The following is a 21791-nucleotide window of genomic DNA, read 5'->3' as shown; positions in this document are numbered from 1 at the left end:
GAAATGTTTTCAATGTAAACCGGACTCCAAAAATCAGTTTTAAAATGGGAGACCATTTTTCCACTGATTGTGTGTCTCATGATGCAATTAATTTTCAGCAGAAACATTTGAGAACATCAGAACCCAAGTCATGATCCCAAAGTTATCGCTCAAAGCTTTCACCCAGAATTTTTAATTTGTGATACTGAGGGGAATGATCAGCCATGATCTTATTGAATGGTGGTGCCGGCTCGAAGGGCTGAATGGCGAACTCCTGCGCCTATTTTCTATGTTCTATGATCTTGGCAGAAAGGCAGTTTCCACAAGTACCAATAAAGATCAATTAACTCCGCCATGAGTTAAAATATCCTCCTTAAAGCATATTTCTTATGTAGCCCAGCAATCTAAGACTTTTGGATATAACAGCTTTTCTTATACATCCCAATTGTTCTACATGAGCAAAATAATTTTTATGTCAACTTCACAAGTGAGCTGATCTAAAATTGAACAGGGAGGACAATGCCTTTAATGTCAAAAGTAGTATGTGCCAAAGGTGTGAAAGTCACAAAATTAACTATCATCCTCCAAGTATATTCCTTGATGTAAAAACAGAAAATGAGGGAAATACTCAGCAGGTCAGGCAGTATTGTGGAGAAACAGAGTTAACGTTTCAGGTCGATGACCTTTCACAATGTTAACTCTGTTTCTCTCTCCATAGATGCTGCCTGACCTGCTGAGTATTTCCAGCATTTTCTGTTTGTATTTCAGATTTCCATCATCCACAGTATCATGCTTTTTATATTCATTAATGGTTGGCCTTTAGAAATACAGTTTGCTGCATGTATATATTAACATATATTTTCCTACATCATCATAGACAGTCCCTCAAAATTAAGGAAGACTTGCTTCCACTCTAAAAATGAGTTCTTAGTCCAATACAGGAATTACAGTCTCTGTCACAGCTGAGACAGACAATATTGACTACATTCCAAAAGTTCTTCATTGACATCCAGTAGTCATGAAAGGCGCTATATAAATCCAAGTCTTTCTTTTAACACTTCAAAGAGTCTGCCCAGCCACCAAGCAATATTTGAGCTAATTGGGATCAGAGTACAGTGCACCACAAAAGTGTCCAGTTGGTTCTCATCGAAAATGTGGATAGAACTGGATAGTTTCATGTATTGCCCAGTCCCCTGATACAGAAACCCTGAAACGAAATAACCACCGAGTCATATACATACATACAGATACACACAGGGAACAGGTTAGGCATGGAGATTTTCATGCAAGATAAATAAATTTTACAGTGACTACACTTGAAAAGTACTCCATTGGCTGTAAAGGACGTCCTGAAGTCCTGAAAGGCGCTATATAAATGCAAGTATTTCTTTATCTTCTCCGCCCCCACCCGTGTCAAATGTGGAATTAACTGGCTGTTATGGTAACAAAAAAAAAATGACCTCGATGGGAGGGGGAGGAAGGTTAGACTGGCTTCACGTGGAACTTCTTCACAAAATGTTTAAGGGAAATAATAGGTGTCTGTGCACAAAACTAAAATACAAACTTTCTGCTGAAAAATCTCAGGCTTCCCAACAGGGAAATGTGTCTCAATGCGGAGAGTAAAGCTGAGGCTGAAGTTTATCTGCTCCGGTCACTGTGACGCTGACGCGTAAATATTATATTCTGACGTGTTGGAGTTTATTGATTCCGATTATTTTTGCAATTAGATGGATGTTTAACCTCCAACGCGGTTCATCCTCTCCCTCTCTCCCCGGGCCGGGGGAGCACAGCCGCAGCGGACACCATGAGCTCACCTGTCCGACCCTTTGATCGCAGTGTTCGACTTGACGCGAAAAGGTTTGGCGAACATTTTGTCTTCCGACTGGTTGTCGCGGCCGCTTGTTTGGTGTATTTACAGTGAAGTCAAACGTTTGTTCGGGCGCCGGTTCTCCGGGACGTGCGTTCCGCCATCTTGCACCCCCCCCCTCCCTTCAGTGCTCCGGGTGGAACACACACCTACCCTGCGGCCGGCTCCAGACGTTCCTACCCACACAATACCCCAATCACCGCATCAAGCTAATCTATACATGTATAAATAAATCAGTATGTAACATTTTTAAATATTGAAATAAATATTAAGCATCAAATGTAAATCTTCTTGACTGACCGTGGTAAATCCTGACTAGATTGATTCCAGGGATGAGCGGGTTGTCCTGTGATGAGGAAAGATTGAGTAGATTGGACCTATACTCCCTGGAGTTTCGAAAAATGATAGGCGATCTCTTTGAAACATTCAAGATTCTGAGGGGGATTGACGGGGTAGATGCTGAGAGGTTGCTTGCCCCTGGCTGGAGAGTCTAGAACTGCAACAATAGCAACTTGTATTTATATAGCGCCTTTAACATGGTAAAACTTCCCAATGTGTTCATAGGAGTGTTATAAAATAAAAATATAACTAATGAGTCTTAGGACTCATATTTAAGTCTGAGATGAGGAGGAATTTCTTCACTCAGAGGGTTGTGAATCTTTGGGATACTCTACCCCAAAGAGTATGCTGAGTTTTTGAGTATATTCAAGGCTAAGATAGATAGATTTTTGGACTCTAGCAATATCAAAGGATATGGAGAGCAGATGGGAAAGTGGAGTTGAGGGCAAAGATCAGCCATGAGCTTACAGAATGGCGGACAGGCTCAAGGGGCTATATGGCCTACTCCTGCTCCTAATTCTTATGTTATGTTCTGACAATCAATAGTAGATTCAGTGTAGGATAATAGATGTGTCTGTACTTTCCAAGGTTATAATTGAATTGACCCAGATGGTATCATACAATCGTCATTTCAAACAGTTTATGAACATCAGCAGAATCCCAAGGTTGAATTAATTCCTAAAATTTGCTGATAGTTGTCTGTTACCAATCATAATACATTAAAAATGTTATATTAAAAGAATAGTTGATCTCCAAGAGTATTGCACACAAGGGATTCTCTTCAGGTGAACCAGGGTTACAGGGTGTGGAATAGTTGGATGAGGGTATGCAGATGTAATTCAATTCATATTTTAAAGCCATACATTCTGTCCTTATTTTTATATTAATACTTTGGTTTAATATTATTTATATAGAAAAATTACAAACACGCAACAATTTTTAATTTAACATGCTTTTAAACTCCATTATTCGTGCTATACAACAATTTGCGATCTAGAGTCGGGTAGAGCATAGGTGTTTTTCTGCAGTACAAACAGCAGTAGTGAGAAAACTGAGGTGCTACAGCGTTGCTAGTGGTAGGAGTAATACCGAATATTGGGCCTCTGACCTCATTCGAATAAGGACAATACTATGTCTTTAAAGGTCTTTAAAATTATGAAAGGTTTTGATTAAAAAATTAGATACAACACTTGTGGGGAAGAGCAAAACTAGAGGCCATCCATATCAGATAGGGCTTGTTTCTGTGCTGTATATTCTATGTAAGGAGGGTGTACTTGCAGTGTGACAAGTTTACATAGGCACTTTCCATTATAATTCTTGCACAGAGCAACTTATGTAGTGAGTGTGTGTCTTGTAAAGTCAAAAAAAGGTTGACCGAGTGAAGAGATGAATGTTGAGGGTGATCTATGGACTTCACCATAAAGCGGCGGAGGCGTGTAGCCCCAGATGCATTTTAGAAGCTATTCCATTCTGCAATGGATGGATAGGAACTTAAGAATTAAGAGTATGAGGCCTGCAGCTCCTTGAGCCTGCTCCGCCATTCAATAAGATCATGGCTGATTTCCGACCTCAACTCCACTTTCCTGCTCGATTTCCATATCCCTTGATTCCCCTAGAGCCTAGCGTCCAAAAAATCTATCTATCTCAGCCTTGAATATACTCAATGACTCAGCATTCACAATACTTTTAGTGTAGAAAATTCAAAGATTCACAACCCTCTCCAAGTGCTCCTCATCTCAATTTTAAATAGCTGATCCCATATCCTGAGACTATGTCCCCAAGTTCTCGACTCTTCAGTCAGGGGAAACAGCCACTCAGCATCTACCCTGTCAATCCCCCTCAGAATCTTATTTGTTTCAATGAGATCACCTCTCATTCTTCGAAACTCCAGAGAATCAACATCATCATCATCATAGGCAGTCCCTCGGAATCGAGGAAGACTTGCTTCCACTCTTAGAATGAGTCCTTAGGTGGCTTAACAGTCCAATATGAGAGCCACAGTCCCTGCCACAGGTGGGACAGATAGTCGCTGAGGGTAAGGGAGGGTGGGACAGGTTTGCTGCACGTTCTTTCCGCTGCCTGCGCTTGTCTTCTGCATGCAGTCGGCGATGAGACCTGAGGCGCTTAGCGCCCTCCCGGATGCACTTCCTCCACTCAGGGCGGTGTTTCGCCAGGGACTCTCAGTGGGGATGTTGCACTTTATCAGGGAAGCTTTGAGGGTTTCCTTGTAACATTTCCTCTGCCCACCTTTGGCTCGTTTGCCATGAAGGAGTTCCAAGTAGAGCGCTTGCTTTGGGAGTCTCGTGTCTGGCATGCGGACAACGTGGCTTGCTCAGCGGAGCTGATCAAGTGTGGTCAGTGCTTCAATGCTGGGGATGTTGGCCTGGACGAGGACGCTAATGTTTGTGCATCTGTCCTCCCAGGGGATTTGTAGGATCTTGCTGAGGCATCGTTGGTGGTATTTCTCCAGCGACTTGAGGTGTCTACTGTGCATGGTCCATGTCTCTGAGGCATATAGGAGGGTGGGTATTACTACAACCCTGTAGACCATGAGCTTGGTGGTAGATTTGAGGGCCTGGTCTTCAAACACTCTTTTCTTCAGGCGGCTGAAGGCTGCGCTGACGCACGGTCCAGAGGGTATAGAAAGAAAGACTTGCATTTATATAGTAGCTTTCTGATCCACTGGGGCATCCCAAAGCGCTTTACAGCCAAATGAAGTACTTTTTAAATGTACTCACTTGAAATTTAGGAAATGTGGCAGCCAATTTGCGCACAGCAACAACAACAACATCACAAGTTGAGCAACAACACAACTAAAAAAAAAACGAAATCCTTTGCAGTGCGAGTCCTCCCGGCAGCAGGGGGCGGTGGAGAGCGGGGCGGCTGGGCTGGTCTGGCGCGAGGGGGCGCTAGCTGGCGGAGCGCGTGCACTGTGCACTGTGCGCTGTCGGGGCCGGGCTTGGCTGGGCGCCCTCCCGCCCGCCGGCCGCTCGGTGCGTGCTTGACGCTGGGCCGCGCATAGCAACAGCGCGCGAGAGAGCGTGATTAACGGACCGAACGGCCGGCCGGCCACACCCGGGGGATCCTGACCCGAGCCGACCCTCCAGCACCGGAGGAACCGACCGCAGAACGCTCCTTCCCCCCCCCCCCCCCGGGTCTTGGCAAATGGGACATTGGGGGCAAAGCCGTGTGTGGGCGATGGCCGGCGCTTGGAGGCAGCTGAAGGCTTTCTAGCAGCCATGTTAACGAGGAAAGCGGCGGCCCCCGGACAGTTAGCCACGGGTAAAGGAAGCTCCTAAATCGCAGCCATGTGTGCCCGCTCAGGGTCTGCTCGTGGGTGTGGGCTTATTATTTATTCTGCATTTTCTTTTCAAATGCCAGCCGTATTTTAATGTTGATATTGTGTATAATTATGCTGAAAAACTTTTGGATTGTGTGCTCCAGGATTTAGATCTTGATTTCCAGCTTTTTCTGTTTTTATTTTAGATCTTGGGGTTTAGGTTTAAACAATGCAGATCCTTCAAATCCTTCATGCTTTTATTATTCCTGCTGTGCAGTTGATTTTATTCTGTTCGATTTAGACCACGCTCTTGCCAACATGTTCGATTTTTCCCCTATTTTATTTCTCCCCCAAAAAAGTAGAGAAACCCTCCCCTTCAGACTTCCTGTTCAAGGACTTCCTCTGAGGTGAAATTCCCCACGTTGCTCTTTGGTCTGATCATTGAGTGCAACCACAGTCAATCGCCATGAGTGAGTAACACAATTCACTTCAGGGGCAATTGCTTGTAAGTGTTTCGATATCGACTTGAGAGCTGTAAAGGTAGAAGAGTCTCTGCATGTGACAGGGAATACCAAATCCTCTCCTCCTCATGAAATAGGTTTGATTTTGTTTTACAGTATCTTTTATATTAGTGTTTACTGTCCTTCAGAAAGCCTGCTTGGATCAACCAGTTTTCTGATGACTTCAATTGACTAATCAGTTTTGCTCATATTGCTTCATAAGCCTGACGATTGGACATTTGTAACTACTTTTGAATGGGGATCAATCGAGAGTTTTGGCTGCTAAACTAGCTGGCGTGTTTAGATCTCTCAACTTCCTGTAAATTTGGAATCTGTTTCTTGCTCCTTTTTTGAAAACAAAGTTAGAATCCATCCATTGTTTAAACAATTGTGACATAACAATCATGGGTGTTTCTATAGTTCCCATTCCACGTGGACGTTACATGTGTATTGTAAGTGGCAGATCTGAAAGCTTTGAGGAAGTATTTACATCATGTATAATGAACCAAAAAAATCCAGATTAACCTTTCTATTCCCTTGATCTTGAGTTTATGAACTGCAGTTTATACCGATGCCTGCTATGTTCAAAGAAATGTACATCACTGGTGCAGCAAATCTATGTAAGATTAACTGTTTCACTACTGTAGTTTTGTTAATACAAGTCATAAACCTAATGAGTATACCGTATCGTTGCAAGTCTATTTTTTTTTAAGTGTGACGCATAAACTGCTCAATTGACGAGGAGTTATTTATCCTGAAATATAATCTGCAAATTGCACCCTTGTAAACGGTAATCGAGTTGTTACATCATGCTCGTTCTCAATCGTTGTTCAACTTTGCATTGAGGTTTGTGAACACACCCAGAAATGACATAAATGTTAATCTGCAGCAGGTAACTTAACCTTGTGGTTGAGACAATCTTTATAAGTGACTCCAGTGTCTCTCGCACTCCGAATTCATTTGAATCCTTTCATTAGGTTACCACTTTGTAACAAACTCCCAGGTTAGTTATTCTAGTTAATTAATTAGTGAAGCACTGAATACAATGAATTCCTATTTGTAGTTTTACCAAATTCAGACAAGACCCGTTTCTTTTTCAAACCCTATTTTGTTCAGTGCTGTCATACATCTATCTGTAACCCCTTGTCTTAGTTCAGTGAAAGCCGCACTGGAATCGCAGAAATCTCACCGCAGCAGGAGACCATTATGGCTGTACTGATCAGAGTAACCAGACTAATGCCAATTCCCTGCTTTTTCCCATGGTCTTTAATATTTTATTTATTGAAGTGGTTATTTAAGTGCCTCTTAAATGCCGTGGTTGACTCTGCTTCAGAAGCTAATTGCAATTCTAGTAACACTTTGTACCCACCTCCCCTTTTATGCTTCAGCAGAGTAGAGGGCGAGTGGCTACATGCTCTCCAGACTCTCTCAATGTATAAAACACCAACAAATCTCAATGGAATGACCTTTTCTTTTAAAGTACACAAAAAGTGGAACAGCTATTTTGTGTAGTTTTTTGGCCCCTTTCCAAGAAGGGAGAGCCAAGCAGCTACTGATCTGGCGAAACCCCCAACAAGAATGATTTGCTGTTGAGGACTTTAAGACCTTTTAAGACTATTTATCCTTCGGAATACCTTAGAGGTGGGCCACATTAAAAGCTAAACTTCAGTGTGCTGCAGCTACCACGGGAGAGAAGCTAGTTTGAATAAAATATTTGTCATCTCTGCTCGCTCTCCATGTTTTACTAAAACTCGTTTCACAAATTGAGAAGGGTTCAGACTTCTCATACTCAAACTGTTTTTTGAATAATGGCACACATGCATTTATTTGGCGGGGGAGAAGAGAAAGAAAAATGATTGCACATTTTAGTGATCACTTCAGTGGGGAAGACAAGAAGTGGCAATTGGGAACGTGTTGTTTATAAAAAAAAATGTAAAAATAGTCTGGTTGTTTACTGCAAATTTATCTTACATATTTAGTATTTATTTGTTGAGTCCGGAACTCCAGTAATTGGCGTGGTTTTGACATTTCTCTTTGCAGCCCGATTTGGGGATGTCTTGTATGACTCTTACATGCGTGTAGATCAGGCTGAGGTCCAAGCCTCGTGTGTGGAGAAAGTGAGCCCCGTGGGATTACCATCTCTTAATAGCTTAACGGTAAGTGTATGCACAGTATGTATCTGCACTGTAAAATGATGCAATTTTAACTTTCACTTACAATTACTTATGAGACAGATTCAACAAACTCTTGACTATCTGAGGAGGAATGCAAGTAGATTCACATGCAGGAGATATTTTCTAGGTATAAATGACCAAGAAGTACACGTTTGTTACTTTTACCCCCCCCCCCCCCCCCCCAACCACCATTCCTCTTCACCGTACTTAGTTCTACATCAAATTGGGGTGAGAGGTGACAGTATTTGCACTGTTGTAGACTCTAAGTAATGTTTGTTATGGAGATACTTAACCACTTTGAACTCTGGCTCAATGGTATTTGTTACAAATATTTTGCATGCTCTCTAGACCCAAGGGCGCACCCTCAAACCGCAGTTGAGAGACTGGCCAGGTTGACCAGGGCTGATATTTTCGCCAGCCCTTCCTAATCCAATATTGTATTCATCCCATCGCTATTGAGGCCAATTGTACTGCTTACATTGCAAGCCTTTGCTGGAGGTGCTCTGCCACCAATAACTACAATGTGTCCAATCACATTTCATGACATTCACCGCTCTGTGGGTAGACCTCTCCTCAGTGCTTGCACACTCAGCAGAGAACGCAAGACCCTTAGCAGCATGTGCACTCTTCTGTTAAAACTGCACTATGCTTAATAATTAGGCAAGCATGTGTGCAGTTCTTGGTACAGCAAGATCAAACAAATTCCTTTCAGCAATAGTGAAACAGCTCTGCAAGGAGGTGCTACAGCGGCAAATAATAGGTGCACGCCGTTTACAAGTTTTACCCAAATCTTTAACTTCCTTAGGAAGTTAGTGCCTCCGAGTTCTGTAGAATGAGGAGTCTGCGCTTTCAACTCTGACAGAACTCCAAACTGTACGTATAACATGACAGAAAATGCAAAGTGGCAGTGACCGACAAGTGTCTGTAGATATATGGGAAGTTTCCTGATGTGTAGTGTGGGCAAGTTTATTACTTTGAACAAAGGGTATTATTTGGGGAAGATTAGTCAAAGAAAGTAGATTGGTTTTGAAAGGGCCAAAAATAACATAAGGTGGTCTAAGTGACTAGAGGAATGAATATATAACCAATATCATTTTATTACAATTTTGGACCCGGTTTGAAACCTATTTTCCTCCTGCTGTCTCGATGCTTGGCTGAGCGGGCTGGGATATAAACTGCTGTCAGGTCTCGTTATCCTCCTCTTGCTTTAGCTGCCAGGAGGTGGATAGGAGCCCACTAGTCATCTTTCTGAAATAGCTCAGAGATTTAAAGGGACTTTAGCTGTGAAGGATTATGATGCTTCACTGCTGTGTTAATGTCGTTTTGACTCGTTAGTATTCTAAACAGGTATATTTTAGGACAAAAATCATTTTTCAATCCATACAACTATGAATTAATGCACTGCTTTGTTGAGCCACCAACGAATACATTACTATTGGCAGTAACACAACAGCTGAATTATCAGGCTAGTCTCTGGTATTTTCTTACTGCTCTTCGGTTGGTTTCCATTTTCACCTATTATATCCCTCTGCTGTTACTCTTGCTATTTTAGAAGCAAAAGGAGACGATGACTCCAAATGCCCTGTGTCTAACTTGGCAGATGTGTGTTCTAATTGGATTCAGGAGTTTGCTATGAAAGGAATGTACAGTGTACTGTACTAACTCTTAGTTGATTGAAGCATTTTTTCCAGCTTGAAAGGAATGCCCGTGTGTCTGCCTACAAATTCCAATTGGGGGAAAGAGAAAAACCATTGTTGAGTATTAGTACTGACCTAAACTTTAAAAGTGTGGATGTCCAATGGAACATTTTTCTGTCTGGGCTCAAGAAAGTGGAAAATTTAAAATTTGAACAATTTAAATTTTTTGTTCTTTATCCTCAAAACAATGACCCTGTCAGGACTGCCTATCCTTCAACTTTCAACATTGGTGATCTCCAAAAAATGATTTGAGTTAAAATACTGCTAGAGTGTTATGCAATAATAAATTATAGCAGCGCTGCAATGTAGCTCCCTGATAGCTCACTTGGTAATGGTACAGCCTAATGTTCCTGCTAAGTTGCCCAGCCGTGCAGTCATCTGTAAGGTCCCGCAAATCCCGCTCACCGGCTCTTCCATTGCAGATATCGTGCATGCACAAGAATGTAAATGGAGAGAGAGGCAGGCAGCGCAGGAGGCAGTGCACCTTGTGGGGGGGTGCTGGTACAGTTGAGTCTCAAACTGATACACACAGACCAAGAAGGTGCCAGGTTCAAATCCCAGGATGTGCTGAGTTAGCTGATCATGGCTTGGGTGTTACAGTTGGCTGGGACGGGTAATGTCGACAGATTTCAGGTTTTCATGCTCCCCTATGCTGCTGAGTAAGTGGGCATAAGGTGACAAACAGACCTAGCTGGGCTGTGATGTTATTCATGTTGAATAAGCACTAAAAATGGATTAGTTACAGTCCCAGAGAGTGCATGGTCATCGTGGAACTGTACCTCTGCCTTCAGAAGAGAGAAAAAAATGAGTTTCAGGACATCCACATACATTATCATTTAAAGCTTTTTAATTTCATAAAAGCTTCACTGTAATGCAAGGTCTTACCAGTCATCCGGTCTTGGCTGGGATTGCAACGAGGATGATACAATATGCCTTGGCGTCCCTGAGCGAGGGAGAGGAATGTCAGCCAGGATTCTCAATGATTCCTCCTGGAAAGTGTGCTAATGTGGATGTCAGAAGAGCACAGGATCAGCCGTGATGCTACCACTGTCAAACATGCAGTGCATGTACATGACTGAACATTTAGGGGCCATGTCAGAGGCGGCCAAATACCATTGAGTTGTATCCTAGCAAGTGTTAGAACCTTTGGCATAAGAGGAGAGAACATTGGGGGGGGGGAAAAAATGTATAGAACTGAAGATAAGCTGATGGGGAGAGGGTTTCACCACTGGGTCCTCTGTACTAATGAAATCTCTGGCCAGCTGCAAGGGACCCATACAAAATAACCTAGCACTCTCATCCCAATTCAGTACTAATTGGGCAGTTTAATTTAGTGGAAAAATTGCACTTGCAATGCTGTGTGCCACTTGAGGGCCAGGTTAATGGATGTTGTCAAGACCGAGTAAAAGGAACATTGCCCTGGGTGTTGCCCTAGCTGAACTATTGCAGATACTGAGTGTTACTCATGGCGGAAATGGTCCTTTCCTCAGAGCTTACATTTCTGCTGTTACCTTTTGGGGGTGGGACATGGAGAAGAAAATGAAAATCTGTTTTGAGAATAATGCAGATAAATGTTGTATATCTATGTGTTCCTCTGGTTCCATTTGATTGTATTCAGCATTTGGTGTAACCTGTATGGTATATTCATTGACTGCGCTTTCCAGTACATTAGGATGGCAAATGGAATGTTTGCCTTTATTGCAAGGGGGATGGAGTATAAAAGTAGGGAAGTCCTGCTACAACTGTACAGGGCGTTGGTGAGATCACACCTGGAGTACTGCATACAGTTTTGGTCTCATTTAAGGAAGGATATACTTGCATTGGAGGCAGTTCAGAGAAGGTTCGCTAGATTGATTCCTGGGATGAAGGAAGGTTGGGCCTATATTCATTGGAGTTTAGAAGAATGAGATGTGATCTTATTGAAACGTATAAGGTTCTGAGGGGGCTTGATGAGGTAGTTGCAGAGAGGATGTTTCCCCTCATGGGGGATTCTAGACCTAGGGTGCATAGTTTCAGAATAAGGGGTCGCCCATTTAAAATGGAAATGAAGAATTTCTTCTCTGAGGGTTGTGAATCTTTGGAATTCTCTACCTGAGAGCGCTGTGGAGGCTGGGTCATTGAATATATTTAAGGTGGAGATAGACAGATTTTTTAATGATAAAGGAGTCGAGGGTTATGGGGAGCAGGCAGGGAAATGGAGTTGAGGCCAAGATCAGGTCAGCCATGATCTTATTGACTGGTGGAGCAGGGGCCAAATGGCTCCTATTTCTTATGTCCTTATGCAATGAGCTTCGAGCTGTACCAGTACAGGCCAGTGAGCTCCTTGACCAATATTTCTGGCTGGTGTGGACATGATTGTATAATTCGAGATGGGTGTGGTTGTATAAGACCAGAGACCGATGACCACTGGTTTTTATAGTAAAGATCAGATCAGCCATGATATTGAATGGCAGAGCAGGCTCGAGAGGCCAAATGACCTACTGCTCCTATTTCTTATGTTCTTATTAATCATGGGCAACATTTGGCTAGGCTAATGGGAATCCAGATACAGCTAATTGCATTTCTGATTAGTGAATAAAAAATGAGTAATAGACAATCATTGGGTGTGTGATCTCAATGCTCATTTGCATGACGTATGCATGTGTACTAAACATTGTTATACATTTGTTGTAAAATGGTAAGACGAAAAGCAGAATGAGTGAATTTTTGATCTTTGAGCGCTTTACTTCCTTGGTTACTGAATGGTGGTAGCTGTTTAAGTAAATATACACGAAGTACATTTACCTACATTGTGTGTATGCAAGGTGTTTTCCATTGAAATTAGTGCATTTGGCTAAACATGTGTCGCCACATCTGTGCTTAGTGAGCAATTTCTATTGGACGACACTGCTTTAAAAGCTACGAAAGAAAAGGATTTGTTACTGTGCTGTTTTACCTCTATAATACTTGCAGTATGTTTAGACAAACTGAGCACTTTCTTTTGTACACATTTTAGATTGGCAAGAGCACAATGAAAGACCATCTGCCAGCTGCGTGTCGGACTCAGGTCAAGGTGCAACATCTATTTGAAGATGCTGGAAACAGGCGGAATAACATAACTTCGCACCCTGCCACCAGTACGCCTCGTGCTTGTAGAACAGTGCTTCCTTCACTGAAAGACAAGATCCTGGATGGTACAGCCGCGACTAAACCCGATGCCATTTTGCTGAAGTCAAAAGCTGCCACATCGCCTGCCCAAGCCATGAAGATGCACATGCATCAGTTGTCTTCCTTTGAGCATCAGGAAATCTTCAACTACCCTGAAATTTACTTTATGGGTTTAAATGCAAAGAAGCGGCAAGGTGTCGCAGGTGGATCCAACAACTGTGGTTATGATGATGATCAAGCAGCCTACATACTTCTGCCTCACGACCATATAGGATATAGGTACGAGATACTTAAAGTTATTGGGAAGGGAAGCTTTGGGCAGGTGGCTAAGGTGTACGACCACAAATTGCGGCAGCACCTGGCATTAAAGATGGTGCGAAACGAGAAGCGGTTCCACCGGCAGGCCGTAGAGGAGATCCGTATCCTGGAGCACCTGCGAAAGCAAGACAAGAACTTTCAGATGAACATCATCCACATGCTGGAGAATTTCACATTCCGCAGCCACACCTGCATGACTTTCGAACTGCTGAGCATGAACCTGTACGAGCTGATCAAAAGGAACAAGTTCCAAGGGTTCAGTCTTCAGCTGGTGCGGAAGTTTGCCCATTCCATCCTACAGTGCCTGGAAGCGTTGCAAAAAAATCGGATAATTCATTGTGATTTGAAGCCAGAAAATATTTTACTGAAGCAGCAAGGCCGCAGTGGCATCAAAGTCATTGATTTCGGGTCCAGCTGCTACGAGCACCAACGCGTTTTCACGTACATCCAGTCGCGGTTTTATCGAGCGCCGGAGGTTATCCTTGGCTCGCGTTACGGGATGCCCATTGACATGTGGAGCTTTGGTTGTATCCTTGCTGAACTATTGACTGGGTACCCTCTCTTTCCTGGGGAAGACGAAGGAGATCAATTGGCTTGCATGATAGAACTTTTGGGGATACCACCTCAAAAAATGTTGGATCAGTGCAAACGGGTCAAGAACTTCTTCAACTCCAAGAATCAGCCTCGTTATTCCACCACCACCACGCTTGCCGATAACACCGTGGTTTTGAATGGTGGCCGTTCTAGAAGAGGTAAGGTGCGAGGGCCACCAGCTAGCAAGAGTTGGGTAACTGCCTTGAAGGGTTGCGATGACCCACTTTTCACCAGCTTCCTAAAGAGATGTCTGGAGTGGGAGCCATCTAGTCGAATAACACCTATCCAGGCTTTGAAACATTCATGGCTATCTAGACGTTCAGCCAAACCAACCACGATGGAGAAGACCATGCCAGTTAAATGTGCGGCAGATAGCAATAGTTCTTTGCCTGGAATTATTTCCAAGTTACCTTCAACTATTGGCACAACTAACAAACTAAGGACCAATTTGGTGCAAATGGCTGATTCAAATGGAAATAATATACCTCTACGTACTGTGCTTCCAAAATTAGTTAGCTGAGGCTATTGTGTGCTGCAAATTAAACCCAGGAACATGTGTCAAATGAAAAAAAAGTTTCTTATGTAGGTGTTTTTGCTGGTAAAATGTTAAGATATTTTCCAATTATTATGTATTTCAGCCTTGAAAGAAACTAATTTCCAAGTTGCATAAAAGTATTCTTTATCCATCTTACCCTCAAGATTATTGTAGTTTTTAATATAATTAAAATATGAAAACCCCTAGTTTGTTGAGAGTAATATGAAGTAAACATACTATGCTTCTTTAAATCTTGCTGAAGCTTTTTTTAAAAATACTCTGGCAGGAGCAACTATGATATAAAATATTGTGGTCAAGACCTGATCTGTATCAGGCCCCACTTAAAATCAAATTCAGTTCTTTAGGCCAGTTTGATTTTTTTAAAAAATCCTATTCTCCTTCCCACAGTGTGCTAATTAATTTATGAGTAAGGACACTAACAAGAAGACATTAACAAATTCACCCCCGCCCCCCTAAACACACACACACGCACTAACTTTTACTTTAGTGCGGCTTTTATGGAAGTGCTAGACTCGATGACCAGCCACTAACATCCTATTCACACACTGATTTGACTTGAAATATTCGGACATTGACAATTAATGGCTGCTAGATTTCTCTCGCATATTTTGAAAATTGGCCTCTTGCGGGCTGTTTCATTCAATCACAAAAAGATAAAAGGCCAGTCAGCTCATGCAGCTCACTTGTGGATGGGTGCTGCAAGCCACTTCCATTTTACACTGTCTCTCAAAATATCTATCTCCCGTCTTAATCTAAGAGTAAGCTTTTAGCCCCCTTATATGCTACTGCAGTAGAAATCAGTCAATCGCCCCTTGACAGAAACCAGGGCTTTTGATTATTCTGGGTGACCGTTTAGTCTCCAGATTGGCTGTGATAAATCTATGCTTCTGAGCTCTTCAACCAGGGGTTTCAAAAATTGAAATGCCCGTTTGTTGTCCTGCATCCTCATCTGAGTCCTATTTTTTTCTTAATTCGTTCAAGGGATGTGGGCGTTGCCAACAAGGCCAAGATTTATCGCCCATCCCTAATTGCCCTCGAGAAGGTTGTGATGAGCCACCTTCTTGAACCGCTGCAGTCCTTATGTCCCAGTTAAAGCTGTTTAACTTTCTTAGGTGGAGAAGGAAAAATTGTTCTCAGTACCAACTTTAAAAAAAAAATTAATTGGAAAATTTGAGCAAGATGTGTGCCAGTTAAATTCCCTGGTGAAGAATAATCCGTTTTGAAGATGGCTTTACAATACACAACGAGTCGTTTTTGTAGATTTCTATAATATCTAGGTTCCACCTTATTTAAAAAAAAATTTATGAAAATTTGACTTTGTAAATGTTCACTTCAGGATTAATATCAGCTGTTGAGTAAGTAGGCCAGAATAAAAGCAGTGTGGACCAGTGGCACAGTTACAGTAAGAGTTGTTTTGTATAGTGGCAAATGAGCACCAAAGCTCAGTCGGTATTTACTTTCATTGCCCACTGATCATCTAATGTTATCGTTGAATGGAAAAGTCAGAGTTAGAATCTATAGGGTTGCAGTAGTGTTAAAACCAATATAGCAATCTGACCACTGCTGCGTATTAAAGACAAGCAATGTGACCTTTTTAAAATGCATAGACAAAGGGCAGTGATGCCAAGATAATTTTACTGCACATTTTGGTGTTTCTTGTTTTTAAAAAAAAATGGAAACCCACAACAAACTTAAGTTATAGCCTTGAAAAAAATGTTTTAGGTCACCATTTTGTGTGTGTGCATGTCACACCAGTTCCTCAGACAATCTGGCAAAGCCTTTATGTATCACATCTCCTCACCAGCCCTCTGAAGATTGTAAAATTCAGACTCTCAAGTTAGAGCAGCAGATATCATTAACCATTGTCAGTGGTTTCTGGAATGAAATCAGCCCACTTCAGGTATGATCCAAAAATCTTACCCAGTATCGGCAAGTTTTAATAAATGCCAAGATAGGACCTCCTCCAATTGAAATTTTTTTTTCCTAACTCCTTCATCCTCCCATTAAAATAATTTCAAATATTAGTCCAAACCACATTTTCCACAATGCTCACAAAAGCTTGATACCCAAACTGTGTAAATCTAAATACTCCTGTTTGAATACAGCAATACTTTGCAGGAGGTTTTAACCTTTCCATGTGTTGGAGCTTTTAATCCTAATTGTGCACTGCTCAGGTTTACCCAATTTAGTTTAAGAAATGTTTCAACGGATTTAGTGACTTTTTGCTAACTGTTCAATGTTTAAATGAAGACCCAAACTGCAAATTTTAATAAATTGAACAAAGGCTTCACCTTGAAAATGATCTCTCCTGCTTTACAATAAGTGTATAGCTTAAGAAAATCCAACGATTCAACATTTTGAAAACGATCAGAATAATTACAAGTGTAACGAAATTTCAGTTGACTGAAATAACGGCTGCTTTACTTGCAAAACCCCATTTTCAAGCGAAAGAATGACATGCTCCAGCTGTTAATGATTCCATTTCTACGGCAGTGCTTGAGGAAGAGGAGTTTCTCTTGTTGCACTCTGTATGGTGCTGCTGCTGCTGCTTGGCACTAGTTATGGGAAGCTGGGTGGATAGGCTAGGTAGAGCAGTGGTCTACTTCTGATTGTAGATTGTTGCTGTGAATAAGTTGGAGATTGAACCAGAAGCAAATTTAGGAGGGTGGTGCTGCAAACATTTTCCTAATCGCTGTTTGCTCCTTGTCCACTAACTTGTTCTCTGCATGTACAATGAAATTGGTCTAAAACAAGCACTGTGTTGGTACGGCAGGCAAAAATACAAAGCTGTGATTGGATTTTAAACTTTACGTGTAACCGATTCATGTTTTTTCCAGACATTACAAAGCAGTCACTGCCAGTATTACCAATAAAACAGTATATGGACATTTATTGTTCAATCCATTCTTAATCAGTGAATACGAATGGAAAATCAGTTTTCTGCCTTAACTATTGTAGGTGCTGCTCTGAACTGGATACATCAAATTGTATTTCGTTCGCCATGTTTACAGCCCAAATTACACTGCATGAGTTCCGTTTCTGTAATCTATAAAATTGTAGCACGTTAAACTTAACCGCATGAAACACTTTGCCTCAGACAATCGTGGATTACAATTCAGAACCACATTAGAAGTGTTTCACAATGAAAACTGAAATGTATTGGAGACGGGTGATTCATTAAAAAATTGTAGGCCTGTGCATAATGGCACAAATACTGATTTGCTCTGGACTTGGTGACATGTTGCCAGGTCCTTGTGTAATGTCTCCAGTTTCGAAGTTCAGATCCAAACCAAGAGGAGGGGTCGAAGATCACCTGTTAAGATTTGAGGGGTGCGCGGGAGGACGAGGAGGCAGTGCAGCTGGCATTTTTACTGGCGTTCTTGCCTCTGGGAGTGCTCCTTTAGCAGCGAACGGGGTCCTATTACAAATGGAAGTGTTCAACCGTAACCAGGGATGTCCAACCTTGGCCTGTGGGCCCTCGCAGTCTGATCCACAAAGCACAGGCGTCTCAATTCCACTTGCGATTGTATTTCATACTCGCTGATTTGTCCTGTTTGAATTTTATGAGTTTGGGGAGGGCTGTTTTAAGCGTTATTACCTCATTGATGCATAAATCCTAAAACAGAACACCAAGGAGGTCATTATCACAGTCGTTGCTTGGGTAGTAAAATGACTGCAGATCATCTGCCCATTTATAGAACTCGGCAGTGGAGTTCTATAACAGGAGGGTGACCTGCTCTGCTTGTTTACCACCCCAAGCAGTGAAGGTGAAAATTACCCCCTAAGATCCATCAGTACCGTGGAGTTGAGATGTATGCAAATTAAGAGAGCATTTACTTTAACTTGCAATGTTGTTGCAATGCTGCATGGTGTGTATCTAAGTGGCCCATTGAGATAAAAAGTGTATAGCAACCCTGTCAAAACATCGAACACAAGTTGGTTGCTCCAATAGGTTCTGTAGAAATCAGTTTACTTTTAGGATATAAAAACCTTGTAGCAATTCTGGCCTAGTTGGTTACCACCACCAATAGCAGTAGTAGTACAGCTGATAAAAGTCATCAGTATTGCAAAAGTGGGGAGGAAGCGATTGGAACTTTTAACACAATTGTTTTTACAACAGCACTCGACAATCGGAGGAAATATAAACCGAGTGAGCACGACCAAATGTTCTGTGTTATATCAGCGTTCTGAATGTTGGCCTGTTGTGCCAGAATGAGCTAGGCTTCCTGTTTTGTATGTTGTTATAGACTAGTAGTTTAATTCTGACATTTCTAGCCAGCTATTAGGAGCTGACCAGCTGTCATCCAGCATTGGGAAATATGCCACAATACCAGGTGAGCAAATGAGTCAACTATTTGAATTACTCCAGGAAGTCCAGTAAGGTATGGAAACAGCTGTTCATCACTGCCCCCTTAATAATAATATTTGTGGACTTGAATCCACAGTAATGTTTTGAATTTAAACATGTATTTGAAAAGATGCCACCTGGCACCCCTGTTATGTACCTAATATAACAAAACCTCATGCAATGCAATAGAAAGCATGTTCATCGGATTTATTTTCTCTTAAATGTCGACATTGATGGAAATATTGGGTGTGTTTTCCCATGCCAAAATATTTGAATTAATGTAAATTATTGATATGGTGATGATAATCATCAGTACAGAATTTCCATCTTGTTTAAATTTCCATAGGCTGTATTTTCCTCTGTAAAGTTTAAGAAAAATTCATGTACAAAACTCATTATGCAAATTCATTTATAAAACTCATTCTGAGCCATCAAAGGTTCAAGAGGATTTTTCTTTTAACTTTTCACAAAGGAAAGTAGATTTCTGTGTTAATGCAAATGACACCCTGCAATATTAAAATGGGCAAAGAAGGAAGAAAAACCATGGTTATTTCAAGGAACAGAATTACATATCTAGTAGATAAGTTGGCGTACTCAGAATTTTAGCAACAACAACAACTTGCATTTGTATATCAACTTTAATGTAGTTAAGAGTCGCAAGGTGCTTCACAGGAGCATTATCAAACAAAATTTGACACCAAACCACATGCAATATTAGGACAGGTTAAGGAGCTAGAGAGGAGAGGTTTAGGGAGGGAATTCCAGAGCTTAAAATCGTGTTTACGGCGCTGAAGGCACGACCGCCAATGGTGGAGTGATTAAAATCAGGGATGAGCAATTAATAATGCCCTTTTAGCATTTCCATCTTCTGTAATTGAATTCCTCAAATATGATATTTTAAGTGAAAGATTTTCGTAGATTGCATAGGGCAGCTGCCATCTTTCTTGCCGGCATGTCAAATATATGACGGGTTTCAAACTGAATTGTAATTGTAAGGAATTTCCCTATCTACTGAGATAACTAGGGGATTTTTAAATAGGTCTGTTGAGAAGATTGGCAGTTTTACCCATTTAATGCAACGGTTGTTTTAACTTGCAACAATTCCTTAATGTATCTTAGATTATCTACTACTCTAATAGTCACATTTTGATTAGAGTGCAGATAATTGGTATAAAGACACACACAAGTTGTACAGCTCTTTACATTATTAAAACAATCTGCCAACGTTGAAAGTAAAATAACCTTGAAAACTGTGACTAATTTTAATTCTGAGGTAGAATTTAAAAAAAATGTTTTACTACATCAAGAACAATCATGCAAAACATGGTATAAATTGTTTTTATAGAGTGCCTTTTTAAATTGGCACAATCGCCTTCTTGGAGGGACATTTGTCATTGTGCTGTGAATGTTAAGGCAATGTTGAGCTCTTGTGGATGTCCTGGAAAAATACAAGTGAAACATTTTCTCCAATTCCAGAATTTATACTAAATAGTACAGATTTGAATAATCCATTCTTCAATTGGTATAAATTTAAACACTGTTGCTATTTTGCCAGAATTCAATATTTTTAAAGTGTGATCAAATATCCTGTCTGGAGTATGTTCATACCTTAAGACTTAAGCAGCTATTTAATGCTGGTAATGACTCTTCAGCTACCTCTGGTAGACACTGGAAGATGTATATGTGCTGTAAGAAAGATATGGATTAATTGAAGCCTTGAAGGACCCAAAACACTTACGCCGTGACCACCTGGGCCCGACACTGTCTCTTGTAGTGTGCCTTATATAGATTTCAGGTATTGATGTGATGCAACTACTCTACAGTAGTGTGTAATTCAAGGGTTTCTGATCAGTCCATGAATGCTATGGTGTAACAGTCATTAATATTAAAAGTATAAAATTTTGCTATTTGCATTTTATTGTTCTAGTGAATTACTTTTTAAAGAATAAATAAGATCTTGAAAGCGAGTTGAATGTATATTGAATTTTATTGGATTTTTTTAATGTTGTCACCTAAAGGTTAATAGTTGGATGCTTGCACTCCGAATGGAAGTTATACTGAAATATGTGCAAATGATTCCTGTCAAACAATTCTATTGAGATCTAATCCAATAAAACCTTTTCTATATGGTACCCTGGCATTGGAAACAACTTGTATTTCAAAATTGTACATAGTAAACTTACAGCGCACAGATTGTCATGCTTGAATTTTAAATTCGATAAATTGAAAGTTATCTTGTTGAACTGCATCATTTCTGTTACAAACTACTGTTGGTCTGGGTGAAAATGCAAAAAATAGTTGCTGCTTGTTACAACTCTCGAGCAAGAGAAGGTGCCATAGTTCAAGGGAAATTCCTTGGGATCCAGACTACCAAAATAGCACAGTTCAATTCTTGAAAGACACTCTTGTGTGGCGATCTTCAGTATAATAAAATGTTGCTGAACTATGACTGATGTCTGGCTGATAGAGATTGAAAAATTAACATTTGTTTTCCAGTAATAACATTTACATAGACCTTCATGTGGCAGAAACTTTTAAAAAAAAACACAACTTGGGGCATGTGTCGAGGGAGAGAGAGGTGATTAAGTAAATGGGCCTGCATTTTCCATATTCCACTGGTGTGATCTACATTTACTCATTCAGTCCCAGGATCAAATCCAGCACCACCACCACTCTCAATGTTATAAACTGTAGGTGAGTTTGTTTTACTAGAGAGCACAGAGCCCCGCTCAGTTAAAATAGCTGTCTCCGCACCTAAAGAAGAAAGATTTTGCATTTATATAGTGCCTTTCAAGTCCCAGTGAAGTCCCAAAGTTCTTCGCGGCCAATTAATTAATTTTTTGAATTGTATGTAATGTTAAAGCAGACTCGTGGCTTTATATTAATTTTCCTAAAGGCATGAACAATATGACCATTGTATTTTGAGTATTAAACTCTCGGTGGGGGAGAGAGTAATTAGTTTAATAGAGCTTAGAGCACAGTGAATGAATGT

General features: G+C 41.1%; 2 protein-coding genes across 6 annotated transcripts in view; one reads left to right on the top strand and one right to left on the bottom strand.

Annotated features, from left to right (window-relative positions):
- The window catches only part of eif2d (eukaryotic translation initiation factor 2D), a 48548-nt gene extending 46555 nt beyond the window's left edge, over nt 1-1993 (bottom strand). For all 4 annotated transcript variants that reach the window (XM_070859039.1, XM_070859042.1, XM_070859040.1 and 1 more), the window contains exon 1: nt 1794-1993. In XM_070859039.1, the coding sequence (XP_070715140.1) occupies nt 1794-1849 (56 nt within the window). In that variant the 5' untranslated portion in view covers nt 1850-1993. The remainder of the gene's footprint in view (nt 1-1793) is intronic.
- Nucleotides 1994-5143: 3150 nt separating this feature from the next.
- Nucleotides 5144-20950, top strand: LOC139227902 (dual specificity tyrosine-phosphorylation-regulated kinase 2-like). 2 transcript variants are annotated; one of them, XM_070859037.1, is made up of 3 exons: nt 5144-5467; nt 8006-8121; nt 12832-20949. In XM_070859037.1, exons 1-3 carry the CDS (start codon nt 5425-5427, stop codon nt 14413-14415), a joined length of 1743 nt encoding a protein of 580 aa, XP_070715138.1. In that variant the 5' UTR covers nt 5144-5424; the 3' UTR covers nt 14416-20949. The 2 variants fall into 2 exon arrangements, with proteins under 2 accessions (XP_070715138.1, XP_070715139.1); XM_070859038.1 differs by lacking the exon at nt 5144-5467 and adding an exon at nt 6035-6063 and having other exon boundaries at nt 12832-20950.
- The last annotated feature ends 841 nt before the right edge of the window (nt 20951-21791 follow it).

Source organism: Pristiophorus japonicus, chromosome 17 (genome assembly GCF_044704955.1).
Source record: "Pristiophorus japonicus isolate sPriJap1 chromosome 17, sPriJap1.hap1, whole genome shotgun sequence".
Lineage (NCBI taxonomy): Eukaryota > Metazoa > Chordata > Chondrichthyes > Pristiophoridae > Pristiophorus > Pristiophorus japonicus.
This window is presented reverse-complemented; position numbering and strand designations above follow the sequence as displayed.